Source organism: Dendropsophus ebraccatus, chromosome 9 (assembly GCF_027789765.1).
Source record: "Dendropsophus ebraccatus isolate aDenEbr1 chromosome 9, aDenEbr1.pat, whole genome shotgun sequence".
NCBI lineage: Eukaryota > Metazoa > Chordata > Amphibia > Anura > Hylidae > Dendropsophus > Dendropsophus ebraccatus.
This window is the reverse complement of record NC_091462.1, coordinates 72,934,755-72,957,584: the sequence shown is the minus strand read 5'-3', so window position 1 is coordinate 72,957,584 and position 22,830 is coordinate 72,934,755. Positions and strand designations below refer to the sequence as shown.

General features: G+C 41.7%; 1 protein-coding gene across 5 annotated transcripts in view; it reads left to right on the top strand.

Moving 5' to 3' along the window:
* Nucleotides 1-22,830, top strand: part of USP22 (ubiquitin specific peptidase 22) — a 50,721-nt gene that overhangs the window by 21,234 nt on the left and 6,657 nt on the right. For 4 of the 5 annotated variants that reach the window (XM_069983624.1, XM_069983623.1, XM_069983626.1 and 1 more), the window contains exons 7-13: nucleotides 2,675-2,844; nucleotides 7,335-7,482; nucleotides 8,813-8,839; nucleotides 10,259-10,364; nucleotides 16,601-16,759; nucleotides 21,249-21,375; nucleotides 22,503-22,594. In XM_069983624.1, coding sequence (XP_069839725.1) covers nucleotides 2,675-2,844; nucleotides 7,335-7,482; nucleotides 8,813-8,839; nucleotides 10,259-10,364; nucleotides 16,601-16,759; nucleotides 21,249-21,375; nucleotides 22,503-22,594 — 829 coding nt within the window. The remainder of the gene's footprint in view (nucleotides 1-2,674; nucleotides 2,845-7,334; nucleotides 7,483-8,812; nucleotides 8,840-10,258; nucleotides 10,365-16,600; nucleotides 16,760-21,248; nucleotides 21,376-22,502; nucleotides 22,595-22,830) is intronic. The other variant, XM_069983627.1, reaches the window with a different exon arrangement.

Here is a 22,830-nt window from a genome sequence, read left to right as displayed (position 1 = left end):
GGTAGACTAGTGAATTGCTGGTTCCTCTGTTCCTTTAAAGAATAAATTGAACCCTTTCATGACTGTAGCTTTTTGGCTTCTTGGAATACTTCATTTATCTTTACGGAAAACACAAGGGTTAGGAGACCTGCTGTTATGTTCTCATAGAGCATAGGACACTGAAGAAGATTGTTTTCTTTCTTCTGTTTTCGTGCAATCCTGTGTCTTACTAATATATTGGGCAGTTCTGTGCGGTGGGGACAGAAAATACTGCCTTTAGTGCACTTATTTCCCCTTTCTCCTCCGTGAATATTTCCCCGGGCTCTGCAGTAGTGAGCGGCCAGCATGACATCACTAACAAAGTTCCGGAGGAACTGAGGATTGCAGGAAAACAACACCTGGTATGAAGGTAAGAAAATAACCTTCCTCAGAACCTCCTGCTCTATGCAAACATAACAAACATGTCATTGAGGGCACTGAAAACTGTGGGTATAGGCAGTTTCCAGTAAGTGGCATTAAGCAAATAAAGTACTTCTCCCCCTGTTTCCCCACTCCCTCAGTGGGGCCTACACCACTGCACTGTTGAGACCTTTGCTTGAAGGCAAGCAAGGGAAGAGTCCTTGATCCACCAGATTCACACCAGCTGCTCAAAATGCAAAGTCTAAGAGATCAGAGAGAGGTGAGTTCAGCTAACTGCATCTGGTACCCATCCTGTTGCCTTTTTCACAGATGTCTTTCTGTCGTTCTTTAATTTTGGGCTGTTTAACTTTTTCAAAGCCCCCTCAAATACATTTGGTACATCAGTGGATGTTCTGTTAGTCACCATCCATTCCTTTGGCCTGCTCTGTTTTCTTTTTTAGACTTTCCTTCTAAAAGGAAACAATCTAAAAAACCAACTTAACTAGTTTAACAGTACCACCGCAGTACCGTTTGCGAAAACGGATTAAAAAAACGTAGCGTGAACCCAGCCTAAGCTTCCTACCACCTTGTTTTGCTACATTCATAGGATTGCTGTGTGGATGGCAGACTTCAGATCACCACAATCATGCTAAAGGCCAGAAGACTTGAGACGTGGAGAGTTCTATTTATTTTTAGATTAGTTTTTCTCTTTCAGACCTCAAATCTGGGGCTTATGTTTATTTTATTTCATTCTCCTTTCCTTTTCACCATAGATTCTTGTTTTTTTTTAACTTCTTAAACTGCTTGAATTCTCTCTAGTCTATTTGCAGGTAGGCACTTTTGGGACCTTTTCTCTGCTGACCAAAGAGTGTCCGTTATGTCTTCCTACAGTTCTCTATCTGATTCCTACATTTTAGCTGTAGGTGGCCCTTTCCATTCTAAGGAAATTCTCATGCAGGGTTACGGTGTTACTGTGCAGCACAAGTGAGAAAACAGGATTTCTAAATACTCTCCGTAATATTCTTTTCCTGTTCTTCATTGGAGGACACAGCTCCCACACGGTTTTTAACAATCTCTATTTTTTTTTTCTTTTGGGCTTTTCTTGTTTCTTACCCATTAAGTGTTCTGTGTTTACCGTATACATGCTGTTGTTTTCCCTTTAAATATTCCGACTGTTAGAGCACAAACTGATGAACTTGGTGTCCGCAGGAATGGTTATAGCCTGTTTAGTAGTAGGTACCACTTAATGTCACGCTCTGGTGGCAACCAATACCCACAGTCTTTGTTGCCGACGAAAGATACTCAGCAACAGAGTTTTAAGTGTATCTTCTCTGACCTGAATTGTAGATGCAATTTTTGTGACTAGAAAAAAAGGTCTGGCGCTCATGCCTTGAACCATGAGTTGCTTACTGGAAAGGGGTCATAGCTTAAAATGCAGCCAAGGTTTAGGTGCCTTGTCTCACCATGTGTGATTGAAACCAAAGTGCTGTATCTCCAGCAGTCCCAAAGAGAAGACATGTAGGAACAGTGCGCGCGCATGCTAGACCTTAACCTGTTGCATTCACATGGGTGACCTGTGTAATCCTCCTGCTCCCAAGATTGGTGGAGTTATCTGCACTCAGACCAATATTCATTGACTATTTTATGCATAGGTGATTAGTTTTTATCTTGGCGACTTATCTGTCATTAGTAGTCTTACCCTGATTGGCATGCAATGGCTCCTGCAGCCAGGGGATCGGGTAACGATGGATATAACCATACTTGGGTGAGTTTTGTGCACTATTCCATAGGGCTAGTGAATAGAGCTCATCCAGCGTGGTTGTGCCCATAGTTGCCCAATCTTCTGGTGGCAGGAGCGACTACTTACTGATAGGGTGAAAATTCAAAATTTCAGGTATGCTTTAAAATAATCTCTAAGATATATGCACTTGCCTTGCACCCCTAGTCTTTAAGGAGGAGAGTGTTCTCCATATCACTTGCTAGACATTACAGTAGTTTGACATTTCTTTGAAGTTCTCTTCATTGCAGCTGCCATACAGTGTACACTCTCTGCTCTATTTACTTTAATAATTTTTGGTATCAAAAGGTTTTTTATTATATGAATGACAGGAACACTTTAAACATACACTGTCTGTGCGAGACTCAAACATGGGCTACACTTTCTCTTACAAATGCCAAACGTGTTTTTTTTTTTTTTTTTTTTTTTGGTTGGTAAAGGTGGGCCTGACATTACTTGGCATATTGTCATCTAGAAGAAACATATCTAATAGCAGTTTTGTATTAATGTTCATCACAGGTTTGCGAGGTTTAATCAATCTTGGGAACACATGTTTTATGAACTGTATTGTCCAGGCACTTACCCACACTCCTCTGCTACGAGACTTTTTCCTTTCTGACCGTCACAAATGTGAAATGCAAAGCCCAAACTCTTGCTTGGTTTGTGAAATGTCAACACTCTTTCAGGAGGTAGGTACATCACAAATGAATCTTTAAATATAATTTCACTGAATAAAATTGTATTACCTTGTCCTTTTTTTAAAGGGGGTTTTCAGCAGGTAAGGAAGACAACCTCAGTGGGGACCAGATGTTTGGGAACATGTCAGCAGTAGACAATAGGGCGACTTAATTACTTTCACTGAAGCCAGAGCCACTTGTTAACAAACCCTCCCTGCCTGGAAAACTCCCTTAATAAAATGTGTGCAGGCACTTATATCTGCCATTTTGCTTTCTCTAACTTTGCTCTGTGGTCTCTAGGAATATGATGATTACATGCTAGTTCCAAAAGCTCTTCTACAATGAATATTGTCCTTTTTTTCCCTGTGCTTATTAATTTCTAAATATGTCTTATCAGTCTCAGCTCTGCCTTACTGATCCCTAGCTCTAAATTGCATGCAAAGACTTTGGGCAAGAAACTTAAAGGGGTTATCCAGGCTTAGAAAAACATGGCCACTTTATTCGAGAAACAGCACCACTCTCGTCTCCAGTTTGGGTGTGGTTTTTCAACTCTGATTACGTTGATGTTAATGGAGCTTAAATGCAAAACCACACTTAAACTGGAGACGAGTGGAGCCTTTTCTGGTATAAAGTGGCCATGTTTTTTGAACCTGGATAACTTCAAGGTGGCCATACACTTTGACTGTCAGCTGAACAATTTATCATCCACCACATATACATGAATGTTCATCACGTCAGGTAAGACGCAACCACACTGTTTTGGTACTGGCTTATCTCTCAGAATACTTAATCTATCCATAATCTGTTGAAGTCTAGGGAGCCCCCCATACACCATATACTGACAGGCCGAACCCACTGCATGGAAATGCTACTGCATTTTATGTGGTACTGTCGCCGCCTGTTGTAAATTATAGGGGGTAACCAGCCTTCTAAGATCGAGCATCTCCTTTAAAGTGACTCTGTACCCACAATCTGACCCCCCCCCCAAAACCACTTGTACCTTTGGATAGCTGCTTTTTAATCCAAGATCTGTCCTGCGGTCCATTCGGCAGGTGATGCAGTTATTGTCCTAAAAAAACAACTTTTAAACTTGCAGCCCGTGCCAAACGTGAGTGTCTGTGCCCTAACTTTTCACCACCCCTCCGTCCCTCCTCCCCACCCTCTTCATCATTAGGAATGCCACTGGAACATCTTCAACATGCTGAACATTGCACAGGTGCTTAACGATCCAGCCCATGTTCAGTATTCACTCAGCTGACGAATAGGAAACAATCTGCCAGTCGCATTCCTAATGATGAAGAGGGTGGGGAGGAGGGACGGAGGGGTGGTGCAAAGTTAAAGCACAGATACTCCCATTTGGCACGGGCCGCAAGTTTAAAAGTTGTTTTTTTTAGGACAATAACTGCATCACCTGCCGAACGGACCACAGGACAGATCTTTGATTAAAAGCAGCTATCCGAAGGTACAAGTGGTTTGGGGGGGGGGGGGGTCAGATTGTGTGGTACAGAGTCTCTTTAAGATAATGAAAGGCTTGATTGTGACCAATAGAATTAGAATAGGCAAAGCACTTTTGTAGAGGGGACAGACATTGTTAAAAGCATCCTGTCATGTTTTACTGATGTGCTGTCATCTCTCATGTCCTAGCTCATTGCCAACAGCTTTTCAGTCGCTCTTCATGTTTTACCCTTTTCCAGAACCGTGAGAATACCCTGAAACAGTAGCTAGAACATTAATAGTAGAAAAATAGTAAGATCCTTCTTAAGACAGTGATTTGTATAACTTTTTGGGGGGCAATACTTTAATAAATCACAAGTATACACTTACTACTGGAAATGCTTATAAAGTGTTTTTTTCCCTGCAATTACTACTACATCAAGGCTTTACTTCCTGGATAAAATGGTGATGTCACGACCCGACTCCCAGAGCTGTGCGGGCTGTGGCTGCTGGAGAGGATTATGGCAGGGGGATGCTCGGTGTCCCTCCAGTGCCCTGATGCAGTAGTAAGTGCAGGGAAAAAGTTCTTTATAAGCATTTCCTGTAATAGGTGTATATTGGTGATTTGTATAACTTTTGGGGGGGCAATACAATACAATAATAAAAATTTTCGCCGTACTTCCCCTTTAACTAGGAGAGGCAAGAAAATATCTACATGCAAACAAATGATGAATATGGCTTGTGATAGAGTAAATTCTCTGTACATAAGCCATAAATTGTGGGTGTAATGCAAGGAGGTGAGTGGAATAATTGGAAGCAAAACTGCCCGTTCTTCTCAGGAAGCAATGTCCCTGCGTGATACATGGCAGTAGGAACATCAATTTAATGTGAGAGAACATTGGCACTGTTTTAAAGCCTGAAAAACCTGGTTTTACCCTAACAAGCCAATGGAGGCAATCAATTATTGAAACACTGTTTTTAAAGGTTGAAATTTTTTGGTGTTCTGTTAAAAATAAATAAAATGCATATTGTATAAATGCAACTTGTTTGTATGGTTGTCAGGGCAATCTTAAGTGGCTGTCTGTGATTGATGGATCTCTCCTTTTATTTTGGTGTAAGGATAAGCTGAAGCTTTTTGCTCCCTGGCGCATAACTTCTCTCAATCCATGTCTCAGCAATATGCCTTCCAAGATATGGAAGGGTGGATCGAAGTCCTGTAGCTTCGGCCACACAATGTTTGGTGACGAACATTTCAGCACCAGGAAACAGTAGGCTTTAGCCATTTTCTATCCGGACAACCCCTTTTAACGACCCTTTTAAATGCATGCTTCAATAGGTAAATATGTAGTGCAGGGATACCTTCCCAGACATGATAAAACTGTCCTATTTGCCATTAGCAACCAATTGCACCTCATCCTTAATTTTACTGGAGCAATCTGGGAAGTGAAATGTGTGCTTTGACTGCTTGTAATGGGCAAATAAGTCTGTTTTGGTAAATCTAGGTCATTGGTCTTAGCCTTTTACAGCTGTTGACCTTACGTTTTTTTGTTAATGTTTGCACCTGCACTAAACAGAAGCTTTGTGTAAAACTGTATTTTTTGGAAAGGCATAACCAGGAGCTGCAGAACAAGGTTTTAATGTTAGAAATGTGTTTTTTATTTTCCTAGTTTTTTGACAAAAGAACAATGTAAACCCCATGTGACTATTAAAATATAAATCTGCTAGTAACTTGCAGGTCTATATTGATCTACCGACCTATTGGCTGATAACTTCAGCCTGCCTCTGCTATGCTTCTAACTCTACTGACCAAACTGGATTACAGCTATAATGCACCAAATGCACACATGCTAATATGAACCCACTCGAAGATTACCATTGTAGTTACATAACCGCTGAAGAGGACAGGATCATCCCTCCCTGCACTGGAGTGCAGAACATAGAGCTGTTTCATACCGAGCAGTCATAACTATACGGACTAATAAAGCGCAGTAGAACAAATCCAAATTTTCTAGTTGCAGTATTTGAAATCCATCAAACATTCACCTTAAACAGGTTACCTAGAATTAGAAAAAAGTGCCACATCTGCATTTGGGGGATTCATGATATTACAACTGTGCTCCATTCACTTCAATGGAACTGAGCTGGAATACCATACAGAGTTCCTGCAGTAAACCAGACCATGTTTTTCTAATCATAGATAACCCCATTTAAGTGTGTGTAAGAAATGTAAAAGGATTGTTACTAAAGGGAACAATTCAGCCCAATTGGGCTGATTTGGTTCCCTGGAGCACTGTATAAAGCTCCTGTGCAGCTTGTGACACGTACCGGCCACGGCTGCAGCAGCTCTATACTGGAGAAAATGAAGTTCAATCCCCCAGCGCGCAGCAGGAAGAAGGGCGGGAGGTGGTCATCTGGGTAGCTTCCCACCCGTGTCTTTTCGGCGTGCTTGGCAGGGATGATTGACTGGGAGAGGTGCCAGTAATGGGCCTCTCTGTCTGTCACTCAAGCCCACAGAGTGCGCTGACAGGGAGAGAGCAGCTAAGATGACCACCTCCCACCCATCTCCCTGCCATCCACCAGGGAATTAAACTTAATTTTCTCTGGTATAAAGAGTTAATTCAAAGCTACATCACAAAGCTATCTCCTCTGAAGTCAGCACTGACCTCTGAATACTGGCTTTCACACAGCTCCCACTGTGTAATCCTTTGTTCTCTGCTGGCGACTAATCTCCCTTCTCCCCTCTCCATAGATTACACAGGGCTCGACTGATGTAAGAGAGTCGAGACTTCCTCATAATGAGCAGTGAATGAGAAGGGGGGGGCTGGGGAAAGTCTCTTTTCAATGCAGATAATGGCATATTTGCCTAATAAACCCAATTACAAAGTTTCTTAAAATCACCTCAAAATCGCTTAAACAAAACAAAAAAAAGACAGTGACACTTTAACTATATAAAAAACTTACGTCTGTTCCTTGTACAGTAATTTTGATCTGGAATGTTCAGCTGTGATTATTTTTTTTATTTTTTTTTTTTTAATTATTTTTTTTCTTTCCCACTGTTCATGACTTAGTTCTACTCTGGGCACCGATCTCCACACATTCCGTATAGGCTACTGCACCTTGTATGGACACATGCACGGCATTTAGCAGGGTACGAGCAACAGGATGCACATGAGTTTCTAATTGCTGCATTAGATGTACTGCACAGACACTGCAAAGGTAAGTCCATACACATTGTACATGTCTATTTTACCTTTTAAGGGCCCTTGAACCCTGAGTAAAAGAGACTAAATTTACAAGTGGAGTCTGTGCGGCAGATTTTGCTTGAAATTTCTTCAATGGGTTTTTTCTTGCGTTGCTCCTCTTAAAAAAAATTAACACGTTTGTTCTTTGAGAGGAGAGGCACAAGAGAAATTCCCTTGAAGAAATAGGACAGGCTAAATTTTGAGCGGAATCAACTAGTAAAATTTGCTTCTTTTACTCAGTATGCAAGGGCCCTAAAGCATGTTATCCCTAATCTCTAGGTTGCGGAAAGATACTGGTTGGTGGAGGCTGACCACTGAGATCACTGACTACTAAACATGGAAATGTTTGGCAGCCTCATAGAGAATGAATGGAATGCTGGGTGCCATCCCTTCATTCCTAAGTGCAGCATACCCTCATTCTCTAGATTAGTGGGTAGTCCCTGCGGTCAGACGCCAACTGATTAGCATGTTACCTAACCCATGGATAGAGGATAACATGCCTAAATGGGAATACCACTATAGGTTTATTACACGTGTTTAAACATTACAGTGTTTGTTGAGATTGTACATTGGTTTTGATGGTGGTGTAGCAAACATGGTGCTACTTTACCAACTTTGCTGTATAATAGCACTGTATTTGCCACAACTTTGGTAAACCTGCAACAAGTAAACACAGCCTGAAACCACTTGCAGCTTCCTTCTAATTGTGGTGCTTGCCATGGTTCCAAGTCACATGTACAGGTGAAGCACAGTAATTGGTGCTTACCTGCGTGTGCGTACGGAACAACCTTTCTGTGCATGCACCTGAGCCTAAGGGTCCATTTACATTATCTGCCAAAGATTTGAAGCCAAAGCCAGAAACAGACTATAAACAGGGATCAGGTCATAAAGGAAAGTCTCTTGAGATTTTTCCTCTTTTCAAATACATTCTGGGCTTTGGCTTCAAATGTTTGGCAGATAATCTGTCAGATAATCTTTCTGTGTAAGCGGACCCTAAATCTCTAGTATTTAGAGAGTTTCCTTTTTACTATTGCGGCTTATTCAGAATACCTACCATAAATGTCTGACAGGTCAGGTTGCACTTTATTCAACCCAGGACAACTGGACACAGGAGGCCTTCTATGCTCATGTTATAAAAATACTGTTCACCCACCATAATGGGACAAAAAAGTAAACCCGAGCAGAACATTAGGAGTGTCAGAGGAGTCAAAGAACTAGATATTTCTAATGTAGTGTGTTGCATGTGCTTTGTTTCCATGCACCTAGGCTCAAGTCATTAAAACTCATATTTCTCCCCTCCACAGATTCCATGGCAACAAACTATAGTTTTAGTAAGTTTCGGATATCTATTTTATACATGACAAGCAATTTTTCCAAGAAATGTTCATAGACGGACTATTGCATTTATAATTCACTATAACCAAATTCCAGTGGATAAAAAGTTTACATTCACCAAGTTGTCTGTGCCTTTTAATACTGTGGATAATTCCAGAAATTCTATTTAACTTCATTGGTGGTGTACATGTGGTAGGGTTTAGCAGGGTTCACAGGTGGTATTTTGGACAGGCCTGTGTTTGTACATTGTAATGTGTATGGCATAATAAGTGGATTGAAAGTGAGTGCCGCATGGTATTTTCTTGGTCCTTCGGTATTTTGGGCAGTATGGACATGTCAATTCTTTGTGCTGAGGCAGGCAGGATTCTGAGTGATGTCTCCGTCGCGAAATTCCACCTGTTTTTTTTTCTCTCAGTGTGAATGGGCCCTTAGAGCGTATAGGAATTTAGGAAGGATTGTCATTTTATTCTCCCTGCTGTCTACAACAGTAAGGATTTACACATCATTAGATTGGTTTTGGAAAAGAGATAAGGACTATATAAAAAGTTCATAGGAGAGCTAAGACATTGATGACCAGGGCAGCTTTTCTTTTTCTCCAATGCCTAAGAACACCATCCTTTCTGTAAAGCATGCTGGGCAGCAGCTTGTTTGTGGGTGAGGCTTTGCTGAAGGAAGGACTGGTGCTTTTCACAAAACAAGAAAGAAAAATATGAGAGCAACATTAAAGGGAATCTGTCAGGTCCGTTGGTACAGAGCTGCGGACACAGGCAGATAGATGGTAGGGAGATAACTAGTGATGCTTTTGTCTTTGATGGCCATTTGAAAAGTTAGAAAATTGCGTTTTTCCTAAAAAAAAAACTGAAGTGCCACAGCTATCTGCTTGTAGCATTTTTCTTGGAAGCTGAAGTGCTGCACCTGTCTGCAGCTCTACCTGGTAGGGATCCGACAGATTCCCTTTAACCAGGGAGTTAAAGCTTGGGTGCTACTGAGTTTCAGCTGGGCACCCCCTCCCCCACATATCAGCTACTTATACTTTGTCCTATGGATAGGGATACATTTTAAACTTGGGATAACCCTTTTTAGGACAACAAAGTGAAGAGAATGTAAAGGCCATAACTTCAATCCTATATAAAATGTACAAGCAGCTTTTTGAGAGGCCTGTGGAAAGGCACCCAAGACATTTGACTCAGGTTAGACCATGTAAAAGCTGTTAACAAATGCTAACTGTGTGTAAACTTCTTAGAATCCACTGGAAACGTGTTGAAATAAATAAGTTGAAATTTTTTTTTAATATTCTCACCTTTCACATTCTTAAATTTTTAGCAATGATCCTGACTGGAGAGAGAATGTGATGTCAGGAATTGTGAATGTGGATAAGATATTGTCTTACAGTCTCACTTTATTTATTTTACCAGGTGATGACAACGGGAAGAAGGCCAACAATCCGAACCACTGTAATTGCATTATAGACCAAATTTTCACAGGAGGCCTCCAGTCTGATGTAACCTGTCAAGTGTGCCAGTGAGTCAATAATAGTTTAGTCTATTTAAAACCTAATTTGTAATATAATGCAGAAAGTCACTCACTGTTGGATGTGCTCTTTGGTCACCCAGTTGGCAGTAAACAAGTTGTAGGTTTCCCTTTAACCAAACAGCAGGTTTGTACATATGAACCTGCTTTTATTTACCTGGAGGTGTTTTGATGCTGAATACAAAGCTGTATTTTCTTGTTAACCCCTTAAGGAGGGAGCCGAAAATGACCCAAATGACTAACAATTTTCAACTTGGCGTTTTAGTTGTTTCCTCCTCGCCTTCTAGGAGCCATAACTTTTACTTCTCAATCTACATGGCCATGTAAGGGCTTGTTTTTTTCAGGGACAGGTGTACTTTGTAATCTGAACTACTAAATTAAGGGAAATAACACTATATGTGCATTTCCCATAATTTGTGTATATTAGGATTTTGCCTATGTAATAACATATCAAAAACTATATTTTGGCCGGAGTTCTCCTTTAATGGCGGGCGGCGGGCCATTTTTAACAGTGAGGACCTAGCTGCTCACAGCAGCCGATCCTCACTCTCTTTGAAGCAAACTCTGCTCCTGAGCTCGCTTTAAAGCAGCCCTGCAGACGATGATGTCAATTTATGCAAAAGGTCACTTGGGCCTTGACTTTCATGGCATACATTTACGTCCATTGTCATTAAGGGGTTAATGACATTTGAGTTTATAATTTATACAATCCAGTCAACCTTTGCATACCTATGTACTTTAAAGAGAACCTATCATCTAAATTTCACTGTCCCTAATAAAGTATATCTTTCCCTAAGTCTATCTATGAAGATACAGACTGCCTTTGCAGTCTGTATCTTATGCCTTACCTACTCTTTCGTATCTGTGTAAGCAAGGCCGGGCGCCGCCATCTTGATGACGTCATTTGCGTTCCACCGTTGGAACGCAAGTTGCGTCATCAAGATGGCGGCGCCTGGCCTTGCTTGCACAGAAACAGAGGATTAGGTAAAGTAGAAGATACAGACTGTAAAGGCAGTCTGTATCTTCATGAAGTCTACTTATGAAGATACAGACTGCCTTACCTACTACTTTGTGCCGGTGCAGCAGGGCCAGCGCCGCCATCTTGATTACGTCTTTGCGTTCCACCGCTGGAACGCAAGTTACGTCATCAAGATGGCGGCGCCGGCCTTGCTGCACAGAACAGAGTAAGTAAAGTAGAAGATACAGACTGTAAAGGCAGTCTGTATCTTCATGAAGTCTATTTATGAAGATACAGACTGTCTTTACAGTCTGTATCTTCTACTTTACCTAATCCTCTGTTCTGTGCAGCAAGGCCGGCGCCGCCATCTTGATGACGTAACTTGCGTTCCAGCGGTGGAACGCAAAGACGTAATCAAGATGGCGGCGCCGGCCCTGCTGCACCGGCACAGAGTAGTAGGTAAGGCATAAGATACAGACTGCAAAGGCAGTCTTTATCTTCATAAATAGACTTCATGAAGATACAGACTGCCTTTACAGTCTTATACTTTACCTAATCCGCTTGTTTGGTGTAGCTAGGCCGGGGGGGGGGGGGGCATCTTGAAGACGTGACTTGCGTTCCAGCGGTGGAACGCAAGTGACGTCATCAAGATGGCGGGCCCCCACCGGCCTTGCTGCCGCTCTGCATGACGGGAGTTTCCTGTCTCGCGACGGCTCTTTTGAAAAGAGCCGGCGCGAGGCAGGAAAGTAAAACAGAAATATTTAAAAAATGCAGCTTTGAAATTAATTAATTATATTTACAAATATTGTTAAAATTAGGATTTACATCTAATTAGGGAATAAAAAAAAATTCATTTTCGCCCGTGATTGGTTCTCTTTAAGTATTCTTGTTACCTAATTGTATGCTTGTATTTCTGGTTTGGCATTGAGATTTTGGCAAATTCAATAAAAAAACAAACAGGTTAAACTTTATATAAAACTTTGTTTAAATGGGATCATTTGATGCATTAGGGGTGTTCCCCGGAGACTTCTTTCCCCAGCCCAAGATCTGATGCTTGCACAGTAACTGCAAGTGGGGTCTTTGGCCAGGGTAAGAAAGTCACTACGTTATGAATATACTTAATTGGATGGTGCAAAAGAATCCGCTGGGGTATGCACCAAAGGACCGTGTGTGTGTTTATACATATTAAATTTAAATTTTTTTGCTTTTTGCTGCTAGTGATCTGTCTTAGTACACTCCAAAAACCAATTTATTTTTGTACAGCACTTATTGACATGGAATATACAGCCCCTAGCAAAAGCATACCGACACTCTTAGTGTTTTGTCCTACAGTCCCAGAAAAGCATCAGAAATCCCATTTTACAAATATAGCCTTCGACATGTACATATTATCTTATCTGCTCCACGTACTCTGGTTTTCCTACACTCCAGAAACATGATTGTATGGCAGATCTGAGGCCTAAAGAACTGCCCAGTTGCACCAAATGCCCTAAATTTTAACGGCAATTATTGTTTCAAACTGTAATGGTGTGTTTACACAGACTGATTTATCTGACGCTTATTGAAGCCAAAGCCGATAATCTGTCATATAAATCTGTATAAACATCCTTAGATAGCTCACAGAGACACATGGTACCTTTTTATATACCTGTTTGTGCTTCCAAAATGTAGAAAAATGCTGCTCTCTGGTTCAAAGAGTGAGAGGCTTTTCAAAGCTCCTGAATAGCTTCAAGCTGGAATGCCTTTTCTCTTCCCCCTCCCTGTCTTAATGACACCTGGAAACCCAAGCAGGGTCCAGTAAAGAACTGTTGGGAAACTCCGTGCGGAATTCACCATGTCAATTCTTTGGGCGGGCAGCGGAATCTCCCAGGGCATAAAATGGAGCATATGAAGCTGGCAAAGAGGGAAGTGGGGATGAGCAGTGGATTCTGCACAGAGTTTTACGACAATTACTACGTGTGCATATACCCTTAGACTTCAGGAGCTCAAAAATAAAGGCGTTATAGTCTTACATAATTACCGTATTTTCCGGCGTATAAGATTACTTTCTACTTTCTTTATCTGTGGTCGCTGCATACGGTGGTGGAGCTCAAGAACGGCCACATCCCCAGTGTATGCGGCGACCCTATGAAGGAATATGAAGGTGACCTGGACCCGGGGGTATAAAAAAAAAATGAGCGCCGATGTTTAAGACAAACAGACATCTTCACCTATTTGGCCCACCCCTCAATGCTGCTGGTACATGCCTCCTTCTCAGACCTCACGAGGACTACAGGGAAGCGAAGCTCGTGGTCTCTCTTCTCTAGTCCTCGTGAGATTCAAAGGCAGACAAGTGCAGGAGATTGAGGCGCGCATGCGTAAGTGCTCCTCGCTAAAAGGAATCCTGGCAAGATATAGAGGCAGAGAAGCAATGCCGTGCAGCATAATACAGTGGTGGGCCAGACTGGTTTAAAGATGCTTGTTTGTGCACAGCGCCGCTCGTTTTTCCATACCCCGGGTCCAGTCAACTTGATATGCCTTCGTGTGTCTTTAGGGGTCCCTTCATATGGTCGCTGTATGTGGCGACCGTAAGAAGGGGACCCACGAAGGCATAAGAAGGTGACAGGAACCCGGGGTATGAAAAAACGAGCGGTGCTGTGCACTAACATGCATCTTTAAACCAGTCTGGCCCGGTACTGTTTTCTGCTGCACGGCACTTGCTTCTCTGCCTCTCAGATGCAGTGCAGATAGCAGAATACAGGGGCGGGCCAGACTGGTTAAAGATGCATGTTTGTCTGTGCACAGCGCCGCTCGTTTTTCCTTACCCCGGGTCCCATCACCTTATGTCACCATATGTCTTCAGGGGTCCAAGTCACTGCCTACAGAGGGGATGCTCCCTTGTATGCTATTAACTCCTTCTCTACCTTTAAGATCTAGCTCCTGAGGACTGCAGGCAGAGGTCTGAGAGGCAGAGGGGGAGTTAATAGGATACAAGGGCGGGCCAGACTAGTAAGAGTCCTCTAAAACAGGGAGGGCTGGGCAGGCAGGGACAACTGACCAATCCATGCAGGCTTTGTATACAACAACCAGCCAATCACCAGTAAGGTACATTGCTTGGTGATTGGATGGTTGTTGTATACTGGGTACCACATACAGTACAGCCCCAGTACCCTAATCTGCCTGTCCGTACAGCCCCAGTACCCTAATCTGCCTGTCCATACAGCCCCACAGTCAAAACCCCATCATAGCTACACCAGCATGAAGAAAGAAATATGAAGCCGGTTTCAAACTTAAACTTAAATTTGTAAACTTTGCCATGGAACATAAGAACTGTGCTGCTGCAAGACAGTATGGAGTAACAGAAAAGATGGTTTGGGACTGGAAAGCACATGAAAAAGCATTACAGAGTATGTCAAGGGGTAAGTGTGCATTAAGAAGAGGCGCCGCACATTGGCCAGAGCTCAAAAAACATGTAGCAGGCAAGGTGAATGAGCATCGCCAAAACGGTTATGTAGTGACACGAAACCAAATACGTCTGTTTGCACTTCAGTGGGCCAAATCTAACCCAGATCACAGTAACAAATTCAAGGCCACTGTATCTTGGTGTTCTAGATTCATGGCAGGGCACAATATGGTACTGAGGCAAAAGACAAAAATTGCCCCAAAATTTCCTGCAGCTCTTGATAGCAAACTAAAAGCTTCCACCGATATGTCATAAAACAGCGCTCTAAACATGGCTACGCGTTAAGGGTGAGTTTATACTGCGTTTTTGCTGTCCGTTTAATGGATATGTTTTTTTAACGGACAAAAAGTGTCAGCAACGTTTTTTATTTTTATAATGGATGTCAATGGAAAAACGGGTTAAAACGGATGCACACAAATGATCCATTTTTTGCAATCCGTTTTTTATCCGTTTTTTTTTTGCAAAAAACGGATGGAAAAAAACGGATTGCAAAAACGCAGTGTGAACCCAGCCTAAGCAGTATTGGAAATGTGGATGAAACTCCAATGAATTTTGATATGGTAGGAAATAAAACTGTCCATCAAAGAGGTGGAAAAACGATCTTAATTAAAACAGGACATGAGAAGTCCAGTTTTACAGTGGTGCTAGGATGCACAGCTGATGGCGCCAAACTGAGACCAATGATTATTTTTAAAAGAAAAGCAATGCCTAAACTTAAGTTCCCTGCAGGCTGTTTTGTACATGTGAATGAAAAAGGCTGGATGGATGAAGAAGGGGTAAAGCTATGATTTGATGATGTATGGAGTAGGCGACCAGGTGGACTTATTCAAATACGTAGTCTACTGGTGTGGGATATGTTGAGGGCTCATTTAACCCCCAGCACCAAGCAAAGGCTTGCAAGACTAAACACTGATGCCGCAGTTATTCCTGCAGGATTGACATTGTTGGTACAACCACTGGATGTGTGCCTAAACAAGCCATTTAAAGATCGCATCCGAGAACAGTGGAATGAGTTAATGGTTAGCGGCAAAAAGTCATTCACAAAAGGAGGAAACATGCGTGCTTTGTGCCAATTTGTCATTGATGCAGAAACGGCAATCAACTCTTTCGAGAAATGCGGCATATCAAATTCATTAGATGGTATGGAGGATGACTACTTGTGGGAAGATGAAGAGTAAGCCTAAGCTGAGACAACACCATCTGATACGGAATTCGATCCATACAAATGTAGCACAAGACGTCATTGATGTACTTATGACGTCAGATGATAAACAGGAGGATTTTAAAGGGAAACTCACGCCAGCCAAACCTATAAAAATACAGTAGCTTGCAGTTGTAATTGGCGTTAACACGCCAGGGACTTGCCTGGCATTGTCTCTCTATTGTTTGTTGCTGTATCTTCCTGCTATCATCATCATTACTTCCACTTTGGTTGTTTTCCAAGCTGTCAAACAGCATCGCAGCTGCCATGGGTTTATTGTCTTATCCTTCCTTTCAGGTTAGGAGTGCATTAGGAAAAGTTAAAATAACTTGCACGGTTTTATGTTCACATGTTTAATGACAAACAGCCTTATAATTATAAGTGACAGTTTCTCTGCTAAGTACCTGCATGTCATAAGCAGGTGAATAAAAATTACCTAATTGAAAACAAATCTGATGGGTTTTTTTTTTTATTTTTATTTGGTGCGTGCTGGAAGTGGGGTAGACTTATGGCCAGTATATCCCAAATTTTATATTTTAACAGGAAAAGTTGGGGGTCGTCTTATACGCCGGAAAATACAGTATTAGTATTATTAAACAAGCATGTCTCTTCCATTTTCTTTTCAGTGGTGTTTCCACAACGATAGATCCATTCTGGGACATCAGCTTGGATTTGCCTGGTTCTTCAAGTCCTTTTTGGCCTCTGAGCCCAGGGAGTGATGGTGGTGTTGTGAATGGGGAAAGTCACGCTTCTGGAACAACAACACTAACAGATTGTCTGAGAAGGTAATACTGGTCACTTTATAATTGGGTAAATACTTTCACATTGGAGATTTGCAGGTGAACGCTTATATTTTTGTTTAGAGCAGTAGATTATTCTATGCAGTGTGTTCCATTCTTAATTTGTTGCCGCTTTTCTATAGTGCTGTCATTTTTAAACAAATGTCCATAGGAAGAGGGGTACTATATCATGTAAATGGAAAGTATGTTGTGATATGTAGTTGGTCCCTGTTTTCATCCCAGTAGTTTGCATGCTGAAAAAAAGGTCCCAGTATTCTTACTACCAGAAGTAGAGCAGCTGCTTTGAATGAGTTCTGTGCAACTTCTCTACAATATTATTTATCTAAAAAAAAAAAAAAAAAGTGAATCCTGCAGCTGCATTTACAGTGGGTTGCAATAAATTAGAAAACAAAAAAAAAATTTTTTTTTCTGTAATTCAGTTCAAAAACTTGACATTCTATAGTCATTACATACAGAGTGAACTTTTTCAAGCGTTTATTTCTGGTAAAGTTAATGATTATGGATTAGAGCCAAGAAAATCCGAAAAGTCTATTTCAGAAAATTAAAATATTATATAAAACCAACCGAAAAAAAATGTTTTTAACACAATGTCGACCAAATGAAAAGTCTGTACAGTAAATGCCCTCAATACTTGGTCGGGGCACCTTTTTGCATGAATGACGGCATCAATGCGATGTGGCATGGAGGAGATCAGCTGATGGCACTGCAGAGGTCTTATTGAAGCCCAGGTTGCTTTGATAGCGGCCTTCAGCTCATCTGCAGGGTTGGATCTGGTGTCTTTCATCTTCCTCTTGACAGTACCCCATAAATTCTCTATGGGGTTAAGGTCTGGCGAGTTTGCTGGCCAATCAAGCACAGTGATGCTGTGGTTAGTAAACCAGGTATTGGTACTTTTGGCAGTGTGGACAGGTGCCAAATCCTGCTGGAAGATGAAAATTCCATCTTCAAAAATCTTTTCAGCACAGGGAAGCATGAAGTGCTCTAAAATTTCCTGGTAGACGGCAGCATTGACTTTGGTGTTGATGAAACACAGTGAACCTACACCAGCAGATGACATGGCTCCCCAAACCATCACTGATTGTGGAAACTTCACAGTAGACCTCAAGCAGCTTGGATTGTGTACAGCCTCTCCACTCTTCCTCCAGACTCTGGGACCTTGTTTTCCAAATACAATTTAAAATTTACTTTCATCTGAAATCAGCACCTTGGTCCACTGATCAACAGTCCAGTTCTTCTTTTCCTTGGCCCAGATAAGAAGCTTCTGGCGTTGTTTATTGGTCAGGAGTGACACATGGAATGCAACACTTGTAGCCCATGTCCTGCAGACGTCTGGATGTGGTGGCTTTTGAAACACTGACTCCAGCAGCAGTCCACTCTTTGTGAATCTCTCCCAAATTTTTCAATGGCATTTTCGTAACAATCCCTGTAAGACTGCGGTTGATTGTGCACCTTTATCTACCACACTCTTTCCTTCCACTCAACCTTCCATTAATATGATTTGAGACAGCACTGTGAGAACAGCCAGCTTCCTTAGCAATGAACTTTTGTGGCTTACCCTCCTTGTGGAGTGTGTGAATGACTGCCTTCTGGACATCTGTCAAGTCAGCAGTCTTCCTCATGATTGTGTTGCATACTGAACCAGACTAAGGGACCTTTTATAACACTTAGGAAGCCACTGCAGGTGTTTTGGGTTAAAGGGGTAGTGTGGCGGTAAAAAATTCACAGAATAACACTGTGAATATTCTGTGAATAATTTTTTACCGCTGCACTACCCCTTTAATTATTCTAATTTTCTGAAATACTAACTTTTGTGTTTTTCTTGGCTGTACTCCATAATTATCAACTTTAACAGAAATAAACACTAGAAAAAATTCACTCTGTATGTAATGATTCTATAGAATTTACAAGGTCACTTTTTTAATTGAATTACTGGAAAAAAATTTTTTGTTCTAATTTATTGCAAACCACTGTATACACCAACAAGCTGTAATGTAAAAACTAACTATAGTGTAGCTGGCACATCAAAGCATGGACTGCACAAGACTCTGGGAGGTGTCCCATTGTATCTGGCATCAAGTTGGCAGCAGATCCTGTAAGTTTTAAAGGTAACCTGTCAGGTCTGTACTAGGTACAGAGCTGCAGACAGGTGATAGAGAGATAAAACTAATGATGTTTTTGTCGTTACTGATGGCTATTTGTGGACTTATAAAATTGCATTTTCTTGGAAGCTGAAGTGCCACAGATGTGAACTGAGTCACAGCATGCACACACCTTTCTTTCAACACCTTCCCTGTCTTAACTAATTGACATACAGGGCTAAGCCTCTATTTGGTACAGATTCCCTTTAAGGTAGAGCCTTCATGGATCACACTTGCTTGTGCACCACAACCCATAGTTGTTTGATTAAATTAACCCTTAGACGACCCTGGACGTAGGGTTACGTCATGGAAGTCTGTCCCCAGACGACCCATGACGTAACCTTACGTCCTGGGTGTTTTTCCCGCTATGAAGCGCGCTCCGGAGCGGAGCGCGCTTCATAGCAGGTGGGGGCCGTCTGCAATCAGCAGCCGGGACCTCACCGGTAATGACACGCTGCAGCGTGTCATTAACCCCTTAAACGCCGCGATCACGGCGCGACCGCGGCGTTTAAGTGTAAGTGACAGGGGGAGTCCCCTGTCACTTACCGATCGGTCCCGATCGTTGAAACGGACTGCCGGAGGTCTCTCACCTGCCTCCGTGCGGTCCGATCGGCGATCTGCTGCACTAAGCCTGCACAGGCAGGCTCAATGAGCAGATCGCCGATAACACTGATCAATGCTATGCCTATGGCATAGCATTCATCAGTGTAGAAATCTAAGTATTGTATGTACAAGTCCCCCAAAGGGACTTCAAAAGTGTAAAAAAAAAAAGTTCAAAACACTAACACACTACCCCAAAACCCCTCCCCCAATAAAAGTCTAAATCACCCCCCTTTCCCATTATATAAATAAAACATATAAAAATGAATAAATAGATAAACATATAATATACCGTAGCGTGCGGAATTGTCCAATCTATTAAAATATAACAAGCGTCATTGTGACCGGTAAACGGCGTACACGAAAAGAGGGGAAAAAGTGCGCAGATTACTGATTTTATGTTACATTATATATTAAAAAAAATCAATAAAAAGTGATCAAAACGTCCGATCTTCACAAATATGGTATTAATAAAAACTAGAGATAATGGCAGAAAAAATGACACCCCATACAGCCCCGTAGGTGAAAAAATAAAACCGTTATAAGCGTCACAATAAGCCCATTTTATTAATATTTAATTGGCAAAAAAAAGGATTTCATAAAAAAAAAATATATATAACATTAGAGAATCTGTGTAACCTGCATATGGTTGTGTTCGGACTGACCTATAGAATAATCGTATCATGTCGCTTTTACCATATAGTGCATTACGTAGACACAGGAACCCCCCAAACGTTACCATATTGCATTCTTTTTTACGATTTCACCTATTTATATCTTCATAAATAATATATTTGGAATTCCATCGTACATGTTATGGTAAAATGAATTACGCCATTACACAGTACAACTATTCCTGTAAAAAACAAGCACTTACATGGCTTGTAGATAGAAAACTGAGAGTGCTGGAGCTCTGAGAAGGGGGGGGAGGGAAAAACGAAAACACGAAGATCAAAATTTGCGCGGCCCACTGGGTCATTTTGGGCCTGGTCCTCAAAGGGTTAAAATCTGAGGAATTTGGATTTTAGCTTAACACAGGGATGGGGAACAGTTGGCCCTTCAGCTGCTGCAAAACTACAATTTCCATCATGCCCGGATAACCAAAGCTAAAGCTTTGATTGGAATTGTAGTTTTACAACAACTGGATGGCTAAAGGTTCCCCAACCCTGGCTTAACGCTTTGCACTTTGTCATGGCGGGAGCATTATTGTCCATGGCGGGAGTTTACTGTCCCTTCTGTTGCCTTGACTGCGTGTATGTTAACATTCACATGTCAGGGCCCAAGGTTTACCAGTAGAACAGAACCAGTGTTATACCACCTCTGCCAACATTTTTGTATATACTGATAATGCATAAGGGTACCTGTACATGGTGATCGCATGATTCATCTATGTGGTAAATTGGGGAAATCTTTATGTAGTTACTGCATACGACTACTCGCTCTCATATGCTGCATGTTCCTAGAGGCAATAGTGGTATTTAAATGACGGTTTATAGTGTTACTTACGACAAAACAAGGAAACATGTTCCAGTAAACGTTTAATGTGGAGGACTCTTAGTTCCTGCAAAGATGTTTGGATGAATACATGACATGGTGCCTGTGCGGTTACAGTCAGATCCAGACTAAGGGGGATCAGAGACCAGCGCATATTATAAAATGGCTTTTTATCCAGCCTGTATCTCTATTCTGATGCCTGGCTGTGTTGTGTAGCTACATGAATGTCTATTCTCTTCCAGGTTTACGCGGCCAGAGCATCTAGGAAGTAGTGCCAAAATCAAATGCAGTGGTTGCCATAGTTACCAAGAGTCTACGAAGCAGCTCACTATGAAGAAACTGCCTATTGTGGCTTGTTTTCATCTCAAAGTAAGAACCCCGGCGGCCTTGTTATATCTCAGAATGGTTGTAGTCGCAGTATTTATTCTGGTACACATGAAATCCCCATATAACCACAAACACTCAATTGCACACTACTGTGTAGCTTTATAGGTGGTTATGTATTGACAAGTAATCCTACATAACTGATATGTTTCCTTGATATATTCCTACAGTTTAAAACAAAGTCAATTGATCAGTCAAAAATTCATTTCCATAGAGTGGGACCAGTATATAGAAAAATATCTAGAGTTACTGCCACTGCTTATAACATTCCTGCAAAGTAGCTTATATACAATATTCATTATATCAGTACACATCCCGGTCAGTACACAACTTTAAAAGCTACAGGTCTCAGTAACCTAAAAGTAAAATAAACTGCAATGCACATTTCTAGTGAGCGCAGGGTTAAGGGTAGGTTAACACATACAGGATCTGCAGCAGATTTGAAGTTGCAGATTCAAAACAAATATGCGCCATGAAACCTGCTGCAGATCCTGTATGTGTAAACACATCCTAAGGCTACAAACCCACTTGGCGGGTCTGCAGCGAGCCCCCTCGCTGCGTATTTGCAGCGAGACTCGCTGCAGATCCCGGCCCTATACTTTTAATGGCAGACAAACACACAGCAGGGATGTACATCCCTGCTGCGAGTTTGTCTGCAGCCCACCCCATTAACCCCCCGGCCGCCGGAGCTGATACTTCACCTGATCCCGGCTCCAGCGGTTCCCGATGTCTTCAGCAAGCTGGAGCGGGGACCAGGTGAAGTATATGCTCCAGCCAGCCGCCCGCAGCCCCGGCCGCCCGATCTGCTCAATTTATTAAATTTAGTATACTTACAAAAAAGCAATACAATACTTTTGACCACACTTCTCATTTAACTGCATGAGATTAGATCTATCACAGGCCTGTGTCAATATCGGCAATACCAGATACGCTGTAACAGGGGCATATATTCTGGTACTTCCTTCATAGCACTCCAATGACTGGCCTGACTTGTACAGCTCTGAAATTAGGAGTGAATTCACAAGCATGTATTCTTTTTATGTAATCTACACATCTTTTATAACACCAAACAGTATTTTATATTTTTGGTATTTTTTTTTTTTCTGACACAGCGGTTTGAGCATTCGGCTAAGTTAAGGCGGAAGATTACAACGTATGTGTCATTCCCCTTGGAGTTAGATATGACACCATTCATGGCCTCCAGGTATGCATCAGTCTAGTACATTGGTGAAGGATATTGCAGTATTCCTGTTCTCGCAAAAACATGACATGAAATATAATCCAGGCTGTCAGGAGTCAAAGGTTCTACAGTATTTTGCAAAGGTTTTAGGTAGGTGTAAAAAAAAAAGTTGCAAAGTGAATAAACAGAAATAAAATCTATATTCCACTCAAACACAACTTTTAAAAAAAAAAAAACCGTTCACATGCCGCTGGCATGTA